The sequence below is a fragment of the Prionailurus viverrinus genome, chromosome D3 (assembly GCF_022837055.1).
Source record: "Prionailurus viverrinus isolate Anna chromosome D3, UM_Priviv_1.0, whole genome shotgun sequence".
NCBI classification, from domain to species: domain Eukaryota; kingdom Metazoa; phylum Chordata; class Mammalia; order Carnivora; family Felidae; genus Prionailurus; species Prionailurus viverrinus.
The window spans coordinates 64,050,953-64,070,329 of record NC_062572.1 but is presented as its reverse complement, the minus strand read 5'-3'; the positions used below and the strand labels follow the sequence as shown (position 1 = coordinate 64,070,329).

Sequence of the window (19,377 nt, the reverse complement as noted above, 5' to 3'; positions counted from 1 at the left end):
TATCATACATTCTCCTTAAAGTGAACATGAGTTATTGAAATTACTTTTTAAGTGTAGCTACTGAAACACTGTTAGCATTAACAAACTTCCAGTTGTAAACCAAATAAGTCAAGGGGATATAAACTACAGCACAGGGAATATAGTCAATAATATTGCTTATAATAACTATGTGTGGTCACAGACGGTAACTAGATTTATGGTGATCATTTCATAATGTATGTAATTGTCAAAATCACTGTGTTGTACACCTGAAAGTAATATAATACTGTATGTCAATGATACATCAATAATAATAATTAAAAAAAAAAAGCTCAATAAAAATGATTAGAAAGTGCCAATAATTCCCAGGGGAAATTGATGGAAAGATAAATATAAGAGAGACGCTAACTGAACAAAAGAATTATAGGGACACAATACATGCACTAGAGTGTCCAAAGAGTCTGGAAACAGTGGGGAAAATAATGTTTTGTTTTGTTTCTGATTACCAACTAGAACTATTCCCTTACATGTAGATGTTAAAGAAAAACAGAATATACTATTTGAAAACACAAGTAACATGCTGTTTAAAAAAAAAAAAAAAGTTTACCCTATGTTTCAGCTTTTCTGAACACCCTTGGGCTTGACAAAGGATCTATGCCTAGAATATATAAAGAACTCCTATAAATCAATAAGACCCAAACAACCCAAGAGGAAAATGAACAAAAGATGTAAATAAGGACTCCACAGAAGAAATGCATAGCCTACACATATATGTTTTAATGTCCAACCTGTGATAATTAGGGAAAACTAAAACTACAATACCAAATTTAAAAGTCTGACAATATTAAGATTAGGCAAAGATGTATAGCAATGAGAAACAGAATAACTTCCCAAAAACAACTATTTGAGAAAATACGTTTTTATTGTCTAATGAAGTTGAACATGAGAATAACCTCTGACTCAGCAAAACTATTTACACAGATCAGACATGAAACCAGGAATCAATATACCAACTGCACTGTCCTTATTTTACCAAATCACAACTGCACACAGCAACACAATAACTAATAACTTTATTAAATAATAATTCCAGTTAGAAACTATGTTAAAGCTCTACATACACTTCACCTCATTTTCAGGTACTAATCTTAGAGGCAGATACTATTAAATTATTATCCAAATTTCACAGATGCAAAAATTGAGACCTAAAGGGTATGTTAGGAGGTCAACAACTCCGACAAGTTTGTTAGATGGAATCATAGACTCAACATATGGTTGTACCACAAGTGACACTTATTAAAGCAAAAGTATACACAGTAGAATCAGGACAGGGAAAATACACGGGCAAAGTCTGGAGAAATCCATGTGTCAGCCTCCTGGCTCTCTTCTATGAGGGGATATGCTGAGCATACTTACTACTTTTCTCCAATGCCAATTTAAAAAAAAAAAAAAGGCAATAATCTGGGTGCAATGTTTCTGTCCAGGGAAGCCCATTATAGACTCAGCACTCAAGGTTTTTACTGGAGGCTGGTCATAAAGTCACCCTCTGTCTAGCAACTGTTAAAATTCAAGAAGGAAAGCAAGTTGTTCACTGTAAATCAAATTATTTGTACAGTCTAGGCACACTGAACCACTCTTATCAGAGAACACAGGAATAACACACTGAAAGCCAAGTTCCCAGATACCAGTCAAAGGCTAACTTAGCAAGCAGACCTTTCTAAAGGTAATAGCCTCAGGTCTGCTCTGTTAACTCTTCTGTGCACAAAGGGTTAAGAAGTGACTCAAGGTTACACAGCTGGAAAACTGCATAGCAAAACATCAACCCTAGGCAGTTTAATGTTCTGAGCCCCAGCTATTTGCTTTTCTTTTTTTTCCCATTCCCCCATCCACCCCCCTGCTGCTAATGTTCTGTTTGTTCTCTATAGTTAAAAGTCTGTTTTTTGATATGTCTCTCTTTATTTCCTTTGTTCATTTGTTTTGTTTCTTAAATTCTGCATAGGAGTGAAATCATATGGTATTTGTCTTTCTCTGACTAGCTTATTTCACTTATCATTATACCCTCTAGATCCTGCCATGCTGTTGCAAATGGCAAGATTTTATTCTTTTTTAATTGCTGAGTAATATTCCTATGTGTGTGTGCAAGCATGTATCATCGATTTTTTTTTTTTTTTTAGTTTATTTAATTTGAGAGACAATGAGCATGAGCATGGGAGAGGCAGAGAGAAATGAAGAGAGAAAATCCCAAGCAGGCTCTGATCTGTCAGCTCAGAGTCCAACTCAGGGTTCAAATTCACAAACCGTGAGATCATGATCTGAGCCTAAATCAAGAGTAGGATGCTTAACTGACTGAGCCACCCAGGCGCCCTAGTATCTATTCATCTATTGATGGACACTTGGTCTGCTTCCATAGTTTAGCTATTATAAATAATGCTGCAATAAACACAAAGATGCATATATCCCTTCAAATTCGTGTTTTCATATTCTTTGGGTAAATACCCAGCAGTGTCAATTACTGGACCATAGGATAGTTCTATTTTTAATTTTGTGAGGAACCTGCATACCGTCTTCCTCAATGGCTGCACTGGTTTGTATTTTCACCAACAGTGCATGAGGATTCCGTTTTCTCCACATCCTCACCAACAATTGTTGTTTCTTGAGTTTTTGAGTTTAGGCATTCTGACAGAAATGAGGTAGTATCTCACTGTGGTTATGATTTGCATTTCCCTGATGATGAGTGATGTTGGGCATCTTTTCATGCGTCTGTTAGCCATCTGGACGTCCTCTTTGGAGAAATGTCTTATGCCCATTTTTAAATTCAATTATTTGTTGGGTATTGAGTTGTGTAAGTTCTTTATATATTTTGGATACTAACCCTTCATCAGATATGTGATTTGCAAATATTTTCTCCCATTCAGCAGGCTGTCTTTTAGTTGTATTGGTCATTTCCTTTGTTTTACAGAGCTTTTTTTATTTTTATGTAGTGCCAACAGTTTATTTTTGCTTTTGTTTCCCTTGCCTTGGACATCATCTACATACAACATCTAGAAGGATGTTGTTACCAGCTGATGTTAGAAAAATTAATGCCTATGCTCTCTTGTAGGATTTTTACGGTTCCAGGTCTCACACTTAGGCCCTTAATCCATTTTCAGATTTAAGAAAGTAGTCCAGTTTCATTCTTTTGCATGTAGCTATCCAGTTTTCCCACCATCATTTGCTGATGATACTTTTTCACATTGCATATTCTTGTCTCCTTTGTCAACGATTAACTGATCGTGTAAGTGTGGATTATTTCTGGGCTTTCTATTCTGTTTTAATGATGTGTATGTCTTAATTTTGTTCCAGTACCATATTGTTTTATTACTACAGCTTTGTAATATAATCTGAAGTCTGGAATTGTGATAACTCCAATTTTGCTTTTCAAGATTGCTTTGACTATTTATGGGGTCTTCTGTGGATCCATACAAATTTTAGGACTGTTTGTTCTAGTTCTATGAAAAATGTTGTTGGTAGTTTTTTAAGGGATTTTCTTCTTTTATTTTAGTTTATTTATTTTGAGAGAAACAGAGACATCATGAGTGGGGAAGGGATAGAGAGAGAAGCACAGGGAGACAGAATCCCAGGAGGTTCTGCACTGTTAGTGCAGAGCCTGACGCAGGGCTCAAACTCACAATACTGTGAGACCATGACCTAAGCCAAAACCGAAAGTTGGATGACGCTTAACTGACAGAGCCACCCAGGTGCCCCAATGCTGTTGGCATTTTGATAGGGATTACATTAAATATGTAGAATGCTTTGAGTAGTATAGACATTTTTTTTTAATGTTCATTCATTTTTGAGAGAAAGAGAGACAGAGTGCGAGCAGGGGAGGGGCAGAGAGAGGGAGACACAGAATCCGAAGCAGGCTCCAGGCTCTGAGCTGTCAGCACAGAGCCCAACGCGGAGCTCGAACTCACAAACTGCGACATCATGAACTGAGCTGACATTGGATGCTTAAGCAACTGAGCCACCCAGGCGCCCCGACTAGCATAGACATTTTAACAATATTTGTTCTTTCAATCCATGAGTATGAAGTGTCTTTCCATTTCTTTGTGTCATCTTCAATTTCTTTTATCAGTGTTTTGTAGTTTTCAGAGTACAGGTGTTTCACCTCTTTGGCTAAGTTTATTCCTATGTATTTTATTATTTTTGGTGCAATTATAAATGGGATTATTTTCCTCTCTTTTTGTTATTTCATTATTAACGTATAGAAATGCAATAGACTTCTATATCTTGATTTTGTAGTCTGCGACTTTACTGAATTCATTCATCAGTTCTAGTAGTCCAGTATCTCTGATGAACATGGATGCAAAACCTTAAAAAAAAAAAAAAATTAGCAAACCAAGGGGCGCCTGGATGGCTCAGTTGGTTAAGCATCCAATTTCGGCTCATGAATCCATGATTTCATGGTCTGTGGGTTTGAGCCCTATGTCAGACTCTGTGCTGACAGCTCAGAACCTGAAGCCTGCTTCAGATTCTGTGTCTCCTCTCTCTGTGTCCCTCCCCCATTCATGCTCTGTCAATCTCGCTCTCTCTCAAAAATAAACATTAAAAATAATTTTTTTTAATTTAAAAAAATTAGCCAACAGAATCCAAGAATACATTAAAAAAAAAAGTCATTCACCACAATCAAGTGGGATTTATTCCTGGCATGCAAGGGTGGTTCAATATTCACAAATCAATCAATGTGGTATGTCACATTAATAAGAGAAAGAATAATTTTTATTCTTAAAATTATCTTTGCATCATTTTTATAGATGCAAAAAGCATCTGACAAAGTACAACATCCATTCATGATAAAAAGAAAAAAACACCCCAACAATGTAGGTTTAGAAAGAACATACCTCAACATAATAAAGTCCTTATATAAAAATCCCACAGTTAACATCATACTCAAGGAGGAAAAACTGAGAACTTTTCTCCTAAAGTCTGGAACAAGACAAGGATGTCCACGCTCACCACTTTTATATAACATAGCACTGGAAGTCCTAGCCACAGCAATTAGACAACAAAAAGATATAAAAGGCATCCAAATTTGTAAGGCAGAAGTAAAACTTTCACTATTTGCAGATGACGTGTTACATACATAGAAAACCCAAAAGACTCTAGTGAGCATGAATGTTTAACTACTGCAAGTGATTATTCCTTACACCAAAGAACAGTATAACCACCTGTTTTGCCAAGAAATGAGAATAATGCTTTTCTGCAAATCTAAACTCCATACTGAATTACATGCTAAACTGGGAAAGACAAAACACATTGTAACAAATATCCCCTGTCAAGTCCATCCTGTATTAGCTTTCATTTCAGGCATATCAGGTTTTTTTGTGTAAATTACATACATTCTTCTTACACAGGGAAAAAGAAAGTCATATTTAAATTGGGGTGCCTGGGTGGCTCAGTCAGTTAAGCATCCGACTTTGGCTCAGGTCATGATCTGGCAGTTTGTGATTCGGGCCCCACGTCGGGCTCTGTGCTGACAGCTTGGAGCCTGGAACCGGCTTCAGATTCTGTGTCTCCCTCTCCTTCTGCCCCTCCCCAGCTGGTATTCTGTCTCTCTCTCTTTCAAAAATAAATAAAACACTAAAAATTTTTTTTTTAAATAACACAAATTGGGGCACCTGGGTGGCGCAGTCGGTTAAGCGTCCGACTTCAGCCAGGTCACGATCTCGCGGTCCGTGAGTTCGAGCCCCGCGTCAGGCTCTGGGCTGATGGCTCAGAGCCTGGAGCCTGTTTCCGATTCTGTGTCTCCCTCTCTCTCTGCCCCTCCCCCGTTCATGCTCTGTCTCTAGGAACCGCTCACCTATTCCTATATTAAAGGACAGCAACAAGGTTGAAGGGGAAAAGAGGGGTCTTAAAAACAAATGAGCAAAACATGTGTGAGCAAGAGCATGTAGTACTGTTCTGAAGAACCATAAAGTTGGAAATAGCCAAATGTTAATTTGTAGTTAAACACACTGTAGAATTTCCATAGTTTGGAATATAAGATAACTATAAACTAACAAACTTTTAAAATTTATTCCCGCTCCCCTATTATGTGCCAGGCACCGTTTAAGGAACTAAGCATCTGTACATACTAACATGGAAGAATTTGTAACTTTTAGTATTATTCACTTCTGAGAAAAGGAAAACAACTCAAGGAAAGAACAGTGATAAAATGAAACATGCACTTTTAACTCTACACACTTTTTATGAAGATTGAACTTTTTAAAACGATATTATATTCATGAATTGCATAGCTCATTTAAAATTGGTTCTGTACCTGAATGCTTCCTTCTGTATCAAGAACTTCAGCAACAGGAACTGACTGGATAAATTGCATGAAGCCTACAAAGAAATACATGCACTGCATTAAGCGCAACACTGGTAAAGCAATAAAAATAATAAGGGTTCTACTAAGAATAGCCTTCATTTTCAAATGCATACACTGCATACTCAAATGACTTAAAGAGTCTGTAAACAAGATATTAAGTTTAGACTGGCATTTGAGTCATAGGAACTAGAAGTAAACTCTTCTTTCAATTAAATTGACTTAATCTGTATGTTTCTCCAGGGCAATTTCTATTACTGTATACACAGAAAAAAAGTAACAGCTAAGCTTCTTAAATATGCACAAAAATTTCTTTCTGTACTTTTATAACATATGCCAATTAAAAATATTCCAAATTTAAAATCACTTTAAGAACTCTGAAATTATGTAATATCAATCAACTAAGCCTAAAACTGCATTATGTTCATTGCTTTTTTTATCTAATACTACATGTTCTGCCATTTCCGGGAAATGACAGAAGTATAAATCCCTTAAACTACCAAAAAGGAGGAGGACATTAAGAAAAATCAAAGTTGAATGAAGGAAACTACCATATACTCCTTTAAAGTAAGAAATGTCTCATTCATTCCTGTATCACAAACAGGGAATAGTGTGTATCAGTTCACTTAAGATATTCACTGATTTTCTCCCATGCAATAATAAGTTTGCCAATAAAAAACAGAGCTTTGACCCTGCCTTTATACACTGAAGAAGCCTGCAATTTTTACTGGGATAAATATTGTGAATAAAAAGGTACTGTGAAAGAGAATAGTGTAGGGAGACCTAAATTACCATAGAGATCAGAGGGCATCTGACATTTGAGCCATGCTTTGAAGGACAGTGAAAGTTAATAGGTAAAGCTGTGAGGAAAGGATGCTAAAGATAACGATCATAACATAAATGAAGGCCTTAAGGCTGAAAAGAGCATGGTGCATTCGAGAAAATGGAAGGTGACCCATGTGGCCAATGCCTGGGAAGCAAGGGGGAGACTGGAAAAAGAGAGGCTTGAGAGACAGGTACAGGAGTGTGTCACAGGATGCTGGAACTTGTAAAACAAGCTAAGGCTTCTGACTTTGTCCAAAGAGCGAATGGAAGTGAGTAAATCATTTTATGCAGGATAGTCAAAGATCATATGTGCACTTTAAACAAGATCATTCCGAGAGAAAGCGAGAAGAGGAATTAAACCACCACCAAAAAGATTTGAGGGTGGCCAGCAGAAGGCCAAGAAACCTAAAATGGATACTTTTGTTTTTCCCAGGTATCAAAGGGTGAGACGCTCTGAGAGTATCAAGACTATGGAATTGACAATAGGCTGTAGGCAAGCATTCCTAGGGAACTGTCTATCAAATTTCCAGAGGTTATTCAATCTCAGAAAGACTTAGATGCTATCATTCTATATTAAAAAAAAAAAAAAAAAAAAAACAAACTAGTTCAGAGGCAGCATCATTGCTGAGTGGCTTTTTTTAAGAGCACAATACAGAGTCACTCTGGGTCACAGTAACTCTCAAATGATGATTCTGGACACAGATTAGTATGAAAAAAACTACTGTAAATTATAACCAGTTTTGAATGCAAAGAAATACAGTGTAAAGGTATTAATTTGTCTTACAAATATGCTGATTTCAAGAGGGAGCCAGGGAGAAAGGGAAAGAGGCCCAGTCAGCCTTCAGTGCTACAAATGAATTCAATCTCTAGCATTCTTAACTTTCAATTAAAAGAGGAAAAGTGTACTTATTAGACACTCAAATAAACAACCATGGTGTAAAATAAACTTACCATGTTTTGTACTAGTGGCTAATACCTTGTAGGGTGTCAACTTCAAATCCAGATTTTCTTTCCGTAGCAGCTTTTGATCAAATGATAAAATACATTAACCAAGCAAGTATGAAGATTGTTCTGAAGCAGTCTTTCAGGTAAGTATTATAATAGCTTATTATAAGAGATTACTAAATTAATTGTACTTTGATCATCAAAAATAAATTTATTAAGCACTTGATGGAATGTCAATTTTTTAAAACTTATTCTAAACCACTGTCAATAGTTTTCAATCAACACTGGGGGTCTTCCAACTCATTTATGCAGCTCTTTCTAGTCACAAAGTATTTTAGAACTCAGAAAAAAAAGGAAATGAGGACAAATACGTTCCTTTAAAAGCCAGAGGCAGAGATGCAATTTAAAGAAGAAAAAGATCTAGTTGACTAAGAGGAAGGGAGTTACTAAACTCAACATCAAGAGAACGTAACTGAGAAAAGAGTTTTAATAAAAACGAACAATTGCAGGGGCACCTGCATGGCTCAGTCAGTTGCACAACCAACTTCGGCTCAGGTCATGATCTCACGGTTTGTGAGTTCAAGCCCCACATCGGGCTCTGTGCTGACAGCTCAGAGCCTGGAGCCTGCTTTGGATTCTGTGTCTCCCTCCCTCTGCCCCTTCCCCGCTCACACTCTATCTCTCTCTCAAAAATAAATAAACATTAAAAAGAATTTAAAAAAAAAGGAACAGTTGCAATTTCATTTTATACTCAACCCAAGAGTCACTCTGCAGTGCATAAAAACAACTAAAGTTGTTTAAGGTCAACTGGAGATTGCTGAGCTTCCTATGATTGCACCTGAATGTTAAAAAAAATTCAGTGTCCATTCACTGCATATATACTAAACCAAAATTAAAAAATGGTCCCTGCCAATATAAAGTTATAGTTACCTTGTCCATGAGTGAAATGATTTGAAGAATAAGTTGATCTTGGCGTAAATCATCCCCATGCTTAAATATAACTGGGTATTTGCCCCCATCTTCTGTCTTAAAAAATAACTGTGCAGGCATAAGAGCACTCTGAAAATAAAAATATTGTTTTCAAATATGGATGTAAATTAATGCACAAAGACCTACCATGCACATAGGAAATGCTGACACATAAGGTAAACAAATAGGTAAGCAGAACCTAAAGAAACAAAATGGGCTGACAACAAGACACAAGAGGAATCCTTGAAGAAAACTACGAACTAGCTAATACTCAGAAGATTACACAGCATATAGAGCAAAAGCTCTGGAGTCAGTCACAGATAGGAATCCAGGCTCTACCAGGTACTAGATGTTGGATCTTGCACATATTCTTTACCCTGTTTCCTCACGTGTAAAATGAAGGTAACACTTCCTCTGCACCGCTGCTAAGGTGATTAGAAACCATAGAGGAACAAGAGTCTGGCACCACGCCTGATACAAAGCAGATGTTCTATCTATGTTTGCCATCATCGTTTTAATATTACAGACATAATGAAATAAATGAGATAAAACTACAGCATAAAAGTGCACCAGATAGAGGGGTGCCTGGGTGGCTCAGTTCAGTTAAGCATCCGACTCCTGATTTCGGCTCAGGTCATGATTTCTCAGTTTGTGACACTGAGCCCCGCTGACACCATAAAGCCTGCTTGGAACTCTCTCCCTCTCTCTCTGTCCCTCACTTATGCACACACACTCTCCTCTTCTCACAAAATAAACAAACATTAAAAAAAAAAAATGCACCAGATAGAAAGTCATGAGCCATGGTTACTAATAGCAGGCATATGATTAGTCATGCAGCTTTGAGACTCAAACTCCTCTTTTATCAAATGAGGGGAGGTCTCAAATACCTATATATTTTATTCTGGAATAATTATATTTTTGCCCTGAATCTTTCCCTTAACTAGCTGAAATCTCCAATGTAGCTTATAAATGTGTCTAAATCAATAATTAATGGAATTAAACTCACTTTAGAAACCACCTCATGTGGAGTAGTAGCACACTGAGATACCTACTTGGAGATAAAAGGTCAGAAAACTGTTCAGAAAAAGATGCCCTATTAGTTTAGATCACTGAGGGGAAAAAAATCCTTTAATATTGAAATTTGAAAAAATGTATGATAGTCTAAAGAAATGTGTCTGACAAAGAAAGCCATTACAACCTTAATTTACACAGGTGATGAGAAATAACAGAAAGAAGTATCAGACAGAGGGATAAACAGACAAATTTGCGACAGAGCAAATACAAATACATAAAATGTTAACAAAAGTCAAACAGTAGGTATATATAGTTGTTTACTGTGTAATTCTTTAAACACTGCTGCATGCTTGAAAAGTTCCCCATAAAATGAAGGGGTAAAAGGCATCAAAAATGCTTCAGTGAATATATGTTTAGAACTTACAACCTCTTGTGTATTAAAACTCTGAATTTTAAATTATCTTAAATTTGGAGTATCCTTTTATCACCCCAAGCAAAAATATATTTTATAAATTACCTCAAAGGCTTTTGTGACCCAAAAAATGATTAAGAGTTACTATGACTGGGGTGCCTGGGTGGCTCAGTCAGTTAAGCATCCCACTGTTGATTTCAGCTCAGGTCATGATCTCGAGGTTGGTAGGATTGAACCCCACATTGGGCTCTGCATTTACAGGGTACCTGCTTGGGATTCTCTCTCTCTCTCTCTCTCTCTCTCTCTCTCTCTCTCTCTCTCTCTCTGTGTGTGTGTGTGTGTGTGTGTGTGTGTGTGTGTGTCCCTCTCCCACTACTGCTACTCTCTTTCTCTCAGAGTAAATAAATAAACTTTTTTAAAAATACTATAGTAGAAAAGCACCTGAGAGGCTTAGTCAGTTAAGTTTCTGACTCTTGATTTGGGCTCAGATCATGATCTGAAGGTCCTGAGATGGAGCTCCTCACTGGGCATGGAGCCTACTTAAGATTCTCTCTCCCTCTCCCTCTGCCCCTCCCCAACTCCAGCTCTTGTGCATGAGCTCGATCTCTTAAAAAAAAAAAAAAAAAAAAAAAAAAAAAGAATTACTATGATAATATAATAAATACCCTAAAACCATTAACGCTAAACTCCAACCCAGAATTTTCAAGAATGTTCACATACTTTAGGGTTGGAAGAAAAAAAAAAAAAACTGAGTATCAGGATCAAAAATACATTTCATGGTATTTTATTGGCTACTCATTTTGTGCATGTAAGACATAATTATCTGCACACTTCAGGAGAAAATGGGTCCAGAATCTACCTAACAATAGGGGCAGGTATATTCTTATACTCCACTCTTACAACTCCTGCTTTCAACTCATCCTGTTTCAAAAAATTGGTAAAACTACCTTTTTTATTTACTGCTCTCAGTTAGTCCTCAGGGAATGTGAATATTAGAAGCTGATCTTGTTTGAGACCTCAAGTCCAAAGGAACACCAGTTGTATACAGGTATACTGGTTGTTAATGTCTGTGTGCAACTCTTTACATTTCAGCTTCCAGTGGGTTGTAAGCACAAGCTGAGAAATATTTGCATTTTATCTCCTGTACCAGTATTTTTCAAATTGCAGGTAATAATCCATTAATGAGATTTAAAACCAATTAAACAAGTTGCAAGTTAAATTTAAAACTTAATGGAACAGAATAATTCTTAAAAGAATAGAAACTATCAGAGTCCATACCATGCAATAAGGTTCAGTGCTGCTTTATAAAACAGCCTTTCAGTTGAATGAGATGTGCAGCCATAGGCTGCCTTTAAACACACCCTTGAAAAAATTCCAAACTACTTCTTACTATAATCACACCCCTTTTTATATTCATAAGTCATTGTCCTATGAGCCCTTTCTTTTCTGGATACAAAGTAATATCTGAGTGCAACTTATGCTTTGTACCCCTAGAATCACAAAACTTCACCACCAGGTATCCCTGAGACCATTCTTTATGATGCCCAACAGATAATGATGCTTCACAGCTAATGCTGCTCACTCCTTGGGACTAAGTGGAAAGTGGTTGCTACCAGCTCTTTCTAACTATCCAAGTCGTGGCCAGCCAAAAGAAGCGTGACATGCTATAAAGGACTAATGAGAATTACTAGCTGAAGATACAAGAAAAAATTTAAGTCACAAGAACATATATCAGATCAAGAAATGTTAAAAAGGTTAACTGAGACTGTTACTACATGGATTTATGAACTGAATGAGTAATATAAGTTTTGCAATTATTTTTTTTAAAGCTTACATGGAAAAAGTAGGTGTGGTTCTAATTAATAAAAAGTTCAAAAATTAAAGATTAAAAAACCCAGAGTTTAAAAAAAAAGTGTATTTTACACATTTCACATAAAAATGCCTACTGATAATACAAGATCTTTAAATCAAGACACATTGAATAAACAAAAGACAATTTTTTATCTAGCATGTACTAAATCAAACAAAATTATAGATATTGTCTGCAAAATCATTGTTGAAGGGAGTGTTTTTGCTTTACAGAATTAGGTTCCAATGATACACATTAGATATCCATCACAATTACCTTAAATAGTGTAGCTGTTTCTGGGATTATTCCTCTAATTTTCACCTGGGGTTCTAAAGGCAATGGGATAAGTTCCACATCTGACAAATTCATCTTTTCATTGTCTCCAAGCAATGCCTGTAGTCTCTCGTTCTAAGAGAACAAATCAGAAAGAATTGAGTTAAAATGTAAAGGTAGTTTATAATATACAGGGTAAAGACATAAAAACTAATTCTACTAACTTTAAAATGTTTGCAAAGCACCATAAAATTATGTGCAATGCATCATAAAGGAGGGGCGCCTGGGTGGCTCAGTCGGTTCAGTGTCCAACACTTGACTTCAGCTCAACTTCTCACAGTTTACAAGATCAAGCCCCGGGTTGGGCTCTGCGCTGATAGCACAGAGCCTGCTTGGGATTCTCTCTCTCTCTCCCTTTCTCTCTGCCCCACCCCAATCACACACACATGCACGTGCTTGCTCCCTCTCTCTCAAAATAAATAAACTTTAACATAAATAAACAACTAGGGGCACCTGGGTGGCTCAGTTGGTTAAGCATCCGACTTCAGCTCAGGTCATGATCTCACTGTTTGTGGGTTCAAGCCCCACATCGGGCTCTGTGCTGACAGCTCAGAGCCTGGAGCCTGCTTCAGATCTGTGTCTCCCTCTCTCTCTCTGCCCCTCCCCTGCTCATACTCTAATCTCTCTCAAAAATAAATAAACATAGGGGCGCCTGGGTGGCGCAGTCAGTTAAGCGTCCGACTTCAGCCAGGTCACGATCTCACGGTCCGTGAGTTCGAGCCCCGCGTCGGGCTCTGGGCTGATGGCTCAGAGCCTGGAGCCTGTTTCCGATTCTGTGTCTGCCTCTCTCTCTGCCCCTCCCCCGTTCATGCTCTGTCTTTCTCTGTCCCAAAAATAAATAAACGTTGAAAAAAAAATTTTTTTTTAATAAATAAATAAATAAATAAACAAACACAAAACAAACAACTAGAGTACTGCTGCTAAAACCAAAGTCAGGTCACGTCACTCTTCTGTTCAAAACTCCCAACAGATTCTACGCTAACTCAGTGTTTAAGTCATAAGTCCTTGTAATGACTTACGAGGATATATTCCATCTGTGTCCCTATTATCTCTGTCCTCCATCCTCATCCCCTACTGCTCTCCCCCAGTCTCCCTTTGTTCCAAATGCACCGGGCTTCTTCCTATTTCACACATACATCTCTCTATCTCTCGTGCGCACGTACACACGTGCACACACACACACACACATACACTCTCACCTCAGGGCTTTTGTACTTGGTGTCCCTCTGGCTGCAATGGCCTTTTCTAAATATTCACATGGCTCGCTCCCTCACCTGCTTCAGGTCTTTGTCCAAATGTCACCTTCTTAGTGAGGTCTTCCCGACCACTCTATTGAGAAGTGAAACACTCACTGCCTTACTCCTCAAACCCAGCACTTCCTACTTCCTTTGCTGCTTTATTTTCCTCTGTAGCATACAACAGTATCTAGCACGCTACATATTTCACTTATTTATTCTATTTACTTTCTCCTCCAAAACTCCCTAAGAATAGAGATCTTTATGTTTGCTGCTGTATCCCTAGATCCATGCTGTAGGCATGCCAAATACATTTTTATACAACAAATACATGAATATTATCACCTAAAGAATGATAAAGTGAAAAGAGAATACTTAACAACATTCAAAATGAAAGCTTTAAATTTTGGGGGCGCCTGAATGGCTGTTGGTTAAACATCCATCCAACATTGGCTCAGTTCATGATCTCACAGCTCTTGAGTTCAAGCCCCGCATCGGGCTCTGTACTGACAGCTCAGAGCCTGGAGCCTGCTTCAGATTCTGTGTTTCCCTCTCTCTCTGCCCCTCCCCGACTCGTACTCTGTGTCTCTCTCTCAAAAATGAATAAACATTAAAAAAACTTTTTTTAAATATTAGGCTGTGTGGTAAAAACAAAAGTTATTTCAGGAAGCTTTAAGCGATGCCTCAAATAGGTAAGGAGTCAGTTATCCTCCAGGATAGCTAAAATTGAAGTGTAGCCAGAGACTCGTGTGTGTGCCAAAAAGAAGAGCACACCACACAAAAACAAGCTGGTTGAAATCTATGCCCCACACTGACAGCCACAGGAACAGACATTCCTGCAGGTGGGTATGTGGGATCACATTGCTCCCTCACACAGGCACCTCTGGGGAGAGCGGCTCCAGAAGGAACAGCAGTAGGGATTTAGTATTTAACTTTGGTTTCTTATTTTTCTCAGCAACAACAAAAAAAAGGTCATCTCAATAAAAATGTGTTTCTCTTCCGCCTATTTTCTCCTTCTTAACCTTGTGAATATCATTCCTTACACACATATCTGTTAGCATTTCTCTTTACAGCTGATCCCTGCCTTTGAACTCCTGACTCAATTTTTCACCTTTTCCTCTCTCCACCTTCCTCTCACAAGTCTGAAGAACAACAGTAAAGTCTGTTGTGTTCTTTTACAAAGATCACTAAGAAAGATCTGCCTGTGATGGGATTAGGTAAAGAGAAGATTCAGAGTGAATCCTTCACATCATATGGGCTAGTGATGAGGAAAAACAACATATGAAGAACAAATACTCATCTACTGTCATCAAGTAGAAGCCTTACTTGATGGAAAGATCCCTGTTCTAGCCATGAGAACAGATGCAAAGCCAGTGAGGTCACAAGCAACTACTTCTGCAACCTTGGGCAAGTCACTCTGGACTTTGATTTTCTCAGAGTGCTTCCAGTATCAATATCTGTACAGGTCCTTTCCACATCAAACAGATTATATTCAAAGATGCTAAGATGCTAAAATGAGACCCAATAAAGCACTGTAGATTAAAAATATGGACATAGAGGGGCACTTGGGTGGCTCAGTCAGTTAAGCGTCCAACTTCAGCTCAGGTCATGATCTCATGGTTCGGGAATTTGAGCCCCCACATCAGGCCTTCTGCTGTCAGCACAGAGCTCGCTTTGGATCCTCTGTCCCCCCTCTCTCTCTGCCCCTCCCCCACTTGCACTCTCTCTCTCAAAATAAATAAATAAATAAACTTAAAAAATACACATGGACTTAGAATGCCTAGGAACAAACCCCAACTATAATATTTACTAGCTGAGGATGGTAGACAAATTACTTAACCCCTCTACCCCCATTTGTTCTTATAATTGAGATAATAGCATCATCTAACTTACAGAGTTGTTGTGAGGATTAAATCTATCTATCTATACCTATATAGATATAAATTCATAAAACAGGATCCTGTATATAATCAATACTTATAAATCCTCCTATTATTATAATTGCATAAGAATTTCATAAAATAGATCAACCCAAAAAGATAGTACCAGGACTCAGTATTTTATGATACCAAGACATCATTAGTCAAAAATAAAAAGCAAAGCCCATAGGTTTACCTTTTTCTTACGATTTCCGCTTTCACGCTGCACTGCCTTCATTAGATGCACCAAACGATCTACAAACGTTTGCTGAGCAGCCAGTAAAGAACGCATAACTCTGACAGACTTATCACCCTGTAGGGATTCAAAGGAAAGGAAAATTAGTTCTGTGTAGCATAATGATCAGGGTTTCTTTAATAGCATGGGTGATCTTTATTTATTCTTCTAATAGCTACAAACTTCAATACAAAGTGAAATTGAAAAAGATTAATTATCTTGATTCAGAGATAATGAGAAAACTGGTAGCTTATTTAAACACTGCCAACTCTTCCAAAGTTGAAAATTATCTGAGTCTTCAGCGAATACTAATCTATCAAAAACAGCACTTTTTTTCAAATACAACCATGTGATAAGATAGAATTCATTCACCCAAAATGCATTCGCTCATTGACTCAGTAAGTATCTGAAAGCCTATGATGTCTTTAGAAATGCACTGGGCATATGGTAGAAACAATATCACCTTCAAGGAACGAAAACTCTACTGGGGAAAAAAAAAGGAAAGCACTCAAATAGCAACATAATGCATGCTTGCTTCGTAAAATGTAAGTTATAAAAGTTAAATGCCATAAAGTCTTATGTAGTGAATACCCAGTTCATAAAATATTATAAAATACATTTTCTCATTTAATCTTCTCAATAAACTGATAAGAGTGGCTTATCAGTATAAGAGCAAATGTTATCATCCTCATTTTGAAAGTGAGGAAATTTAAGCTCAGAGAAAATGAAATTTCTTCACAAGATGACAAAAGCTGTGACAGACTGACGTTAGAAGAGACAACCAAGTACTTATGTGCCAATAAGCTAAATGCAGAGAAGTTCTGAGAACTATAGAAATGTTTAGGCTCAAAGAGCTCAATAAGATGTGCTTTAAAATTTTAAGAACATGAAACATGAAACTGCAGATAAAAGATGCTGTGAAGTAATATATTTCTGTAGCAAATCACAGATCAATGATGTGGCAGTTCTCACTGCCCATGCACCCTCTGCTGGCTGCACTGTGCCACAATGCTTTAAGAATCACAACACCTAAGAGGAGAAAATGGCTTTACATAGATTTTAACAACCGTTAAGGAAGCAAAAATATAAGTTATGTAGTAAGTACCTGCAATATGACCATTGTCAGATTTCTAAAAATGTACCTATCTTGATAAACAAAATAGAAAAGACAAAGGGAAATAAAAAAGCAAAGTTCTGGAATTTGTTACATGTATAGTTTTATTTCATTAAATCAGAAGTCAACAAACTTCCTGTAAAAGATCAAGGAAGAAACACTGTAGGTCTTGTTGGCCATACAGTTTCCATTTCAACTATACAACTGTTATTGCAGTGCAAAAGTGGCCATAAACAATATGAGAACAAATGAACATGATCATGTTCCAAAAAAATTTTACATATGAACACCAAAATTTGAATTTTACATAATTTTCAAATGTCACAAGATATTATTCTTTTTGGTTTTTTCTACCATTTAAAAACATCAAAACCACCCTTAGCTCATGGGACATACCAAAACAGGCAACAGACCAGATCTGGCCCATGTACGGTGTTTTTGGCAACCCCTTCATTAAATGGTTACCTTCAACAATGCTTGGCTGAATCGTCTCATTACATTTAAGTACATCTCATGGGTCTTTGGATCTCTCTGCTGAGTGTCCTGATCTTCACATTCCACTATCACATACCTTAAAAATTCATAAGAGGTGAAATGACACTCAGATTTATTTTGTAAATACATATTCTTTTCCACAAAACTTGATTAATTCACATTTGCAAAAAATAAGTGGAAGAAATGAAACATATTCTTCCATCACTATTTTTTAATTTTTTTTTTCAACGTTTATTTATTTTTGGGACAGAGAGAGACAGAGCATGAACGGGGGAGGGGCAGAGAGAGAGGGAGACACAGAATCGGAAACAGGCTCCAGGCTCTGAGCCATCAGCCCAGAGCCTGACACGGGGCTCGAACTCCCAGACCGCGAGATCGTGACCTGGCTGAAGTCGGACGCTTAACCGACTGCGCCACCCAGGTGCCCCTCCATCACTCTTTAAAAGTGGAAAATTAGGGGCACCTGGGTGGCTCAGACAGTTAAGCATCTGACTCTTGATTTTGGCTCTCACAGTTTGGGAGTTCAAGTCCTGAATTGGGCTCCATGCTGATAGTGTGGAGCCTGGTTAGGATTCTCTCTTCTCTCTCTGCCCCTCCCTCACACACATGCAGTGTCTGTCTCTCTCTCTCTCTCTCTCTCTCTCTCTCTCTCTCTCTCTCTCAAAATAAATAAACTTTAAAAATTTTAAAAACAATAAAAGTGGAAAAGTAGGGCACATATACAACCATTTATAAAAAAGTAAATTATAACAATAATGCCTTAATTTGTATAATATCCTAGATGTTCTTTTGATGCCAACATTTTCTCCTAATACTTTATAAGGTACATACAGCATTACCATCCTCAGAAATCATCTAAGCTCCCATGTCTACCAAGTAACTCAAACAATATTTTCATAATCTGTGTAATACTTTTGGTATTACATATGTCTCTCTTATTTTGAAAACTACTCTGAAGCTAACTTCTCATTAACATACTTTTGCAAAATAATTTTAAATTGTTTCTTTTCCCATCCAATCTCCCCATATCTCAAAAATCCATATATAATCATATATAAATTTGTGTATCACAAAATTATGGTTTTAGAGGGTTAAAGAAATTTTTAATATATTTTTACACCCGAACTGCTTATATAATTGCCAAGTCATATAACCACTGATCTGAATTAGATCTCAGACACCAATGTTTTCTAACTCTTCTCATGGGAACAAGCCATACTAACAAACACATTTTATATCACAACTCAGGACACACAGCCATGTGGGTACACACAGATGCCCAAAAAACGGGAAAAAAGTTTCAAAAAAAACTCTATAAACAATATGTTAATATTTGCTACTCTGTTCTATTTCATTTTTCTTTAAATAACAAATGCTGGAGTGTGAGGCTTTAAATTGATTTCAGTGGATCAATTTTTTAATATTTATTTATTTTTGAGAAAGAGAGACAGAGCACGAGCAGGGAAAGGGCAGAGAGAAAAGAAGACACAGAACCTGAAGCAGGCTCCAAGCTCTGAGTTGTCAGTACAGAGCCCAATGCAGGCTTGAACCCATGAACCGTGAGATCATGACCTGAGCCGAAGTCGGACGCTTAACCAACTGAGCCAACCAGGTACCCTGAAAGAGAATCTTAAGCAGGCTCCATCCTCCGTGTGGAGCGGACAGGGTACTTGATCTCACAACCATGAGATCATGACCTGAGCCAAA

The 19,377-nt window shown here is 37.4% G+C and overlaps 1 protein-coding gene across 2 annotated transcripts in view; it reads right to left on the bottom strand.

The window, feature by feature from the left end:
* The window catches only part of PIK3C3 (phosphatidylinositol 3-kinase catalytic subunit type 3), a 151,954-nt gene that overhangs the window by 47,048 nt on the left and 85,529 nt on the right, over positions 1–19,377 (bottom strand). For both annotated transcript variants that reach the window (XM_047828089.1, XM_047828090.1), the window contains 6 exons: positions 17,641–17,746; positions 16,023–16,139; positions 12,616–12,747; positions 9,026–9,154; positions 8,102–8,171; positions 6,278–6,342 (listed from right to left, as the gene is read on the bottom strand). In XM_047828089.1, coding sequence (XP_047684045.1) covers positions 6,278–6,342; positions 8,102–8,171; positions 9,026–9,154; positions 12,616–12,747; positions 16,023–16,139; positions 17,641–17,746 — 619 coding nt within the window. The remainder of the gene's footprint in view (positions 1–6,277; positions 6,343–8,101; positions 8,172–9,025; positions 9,155–12,615; positions 12,748–16,022; positions 16,140–17,640; positions 17,747–19,377) is intronic.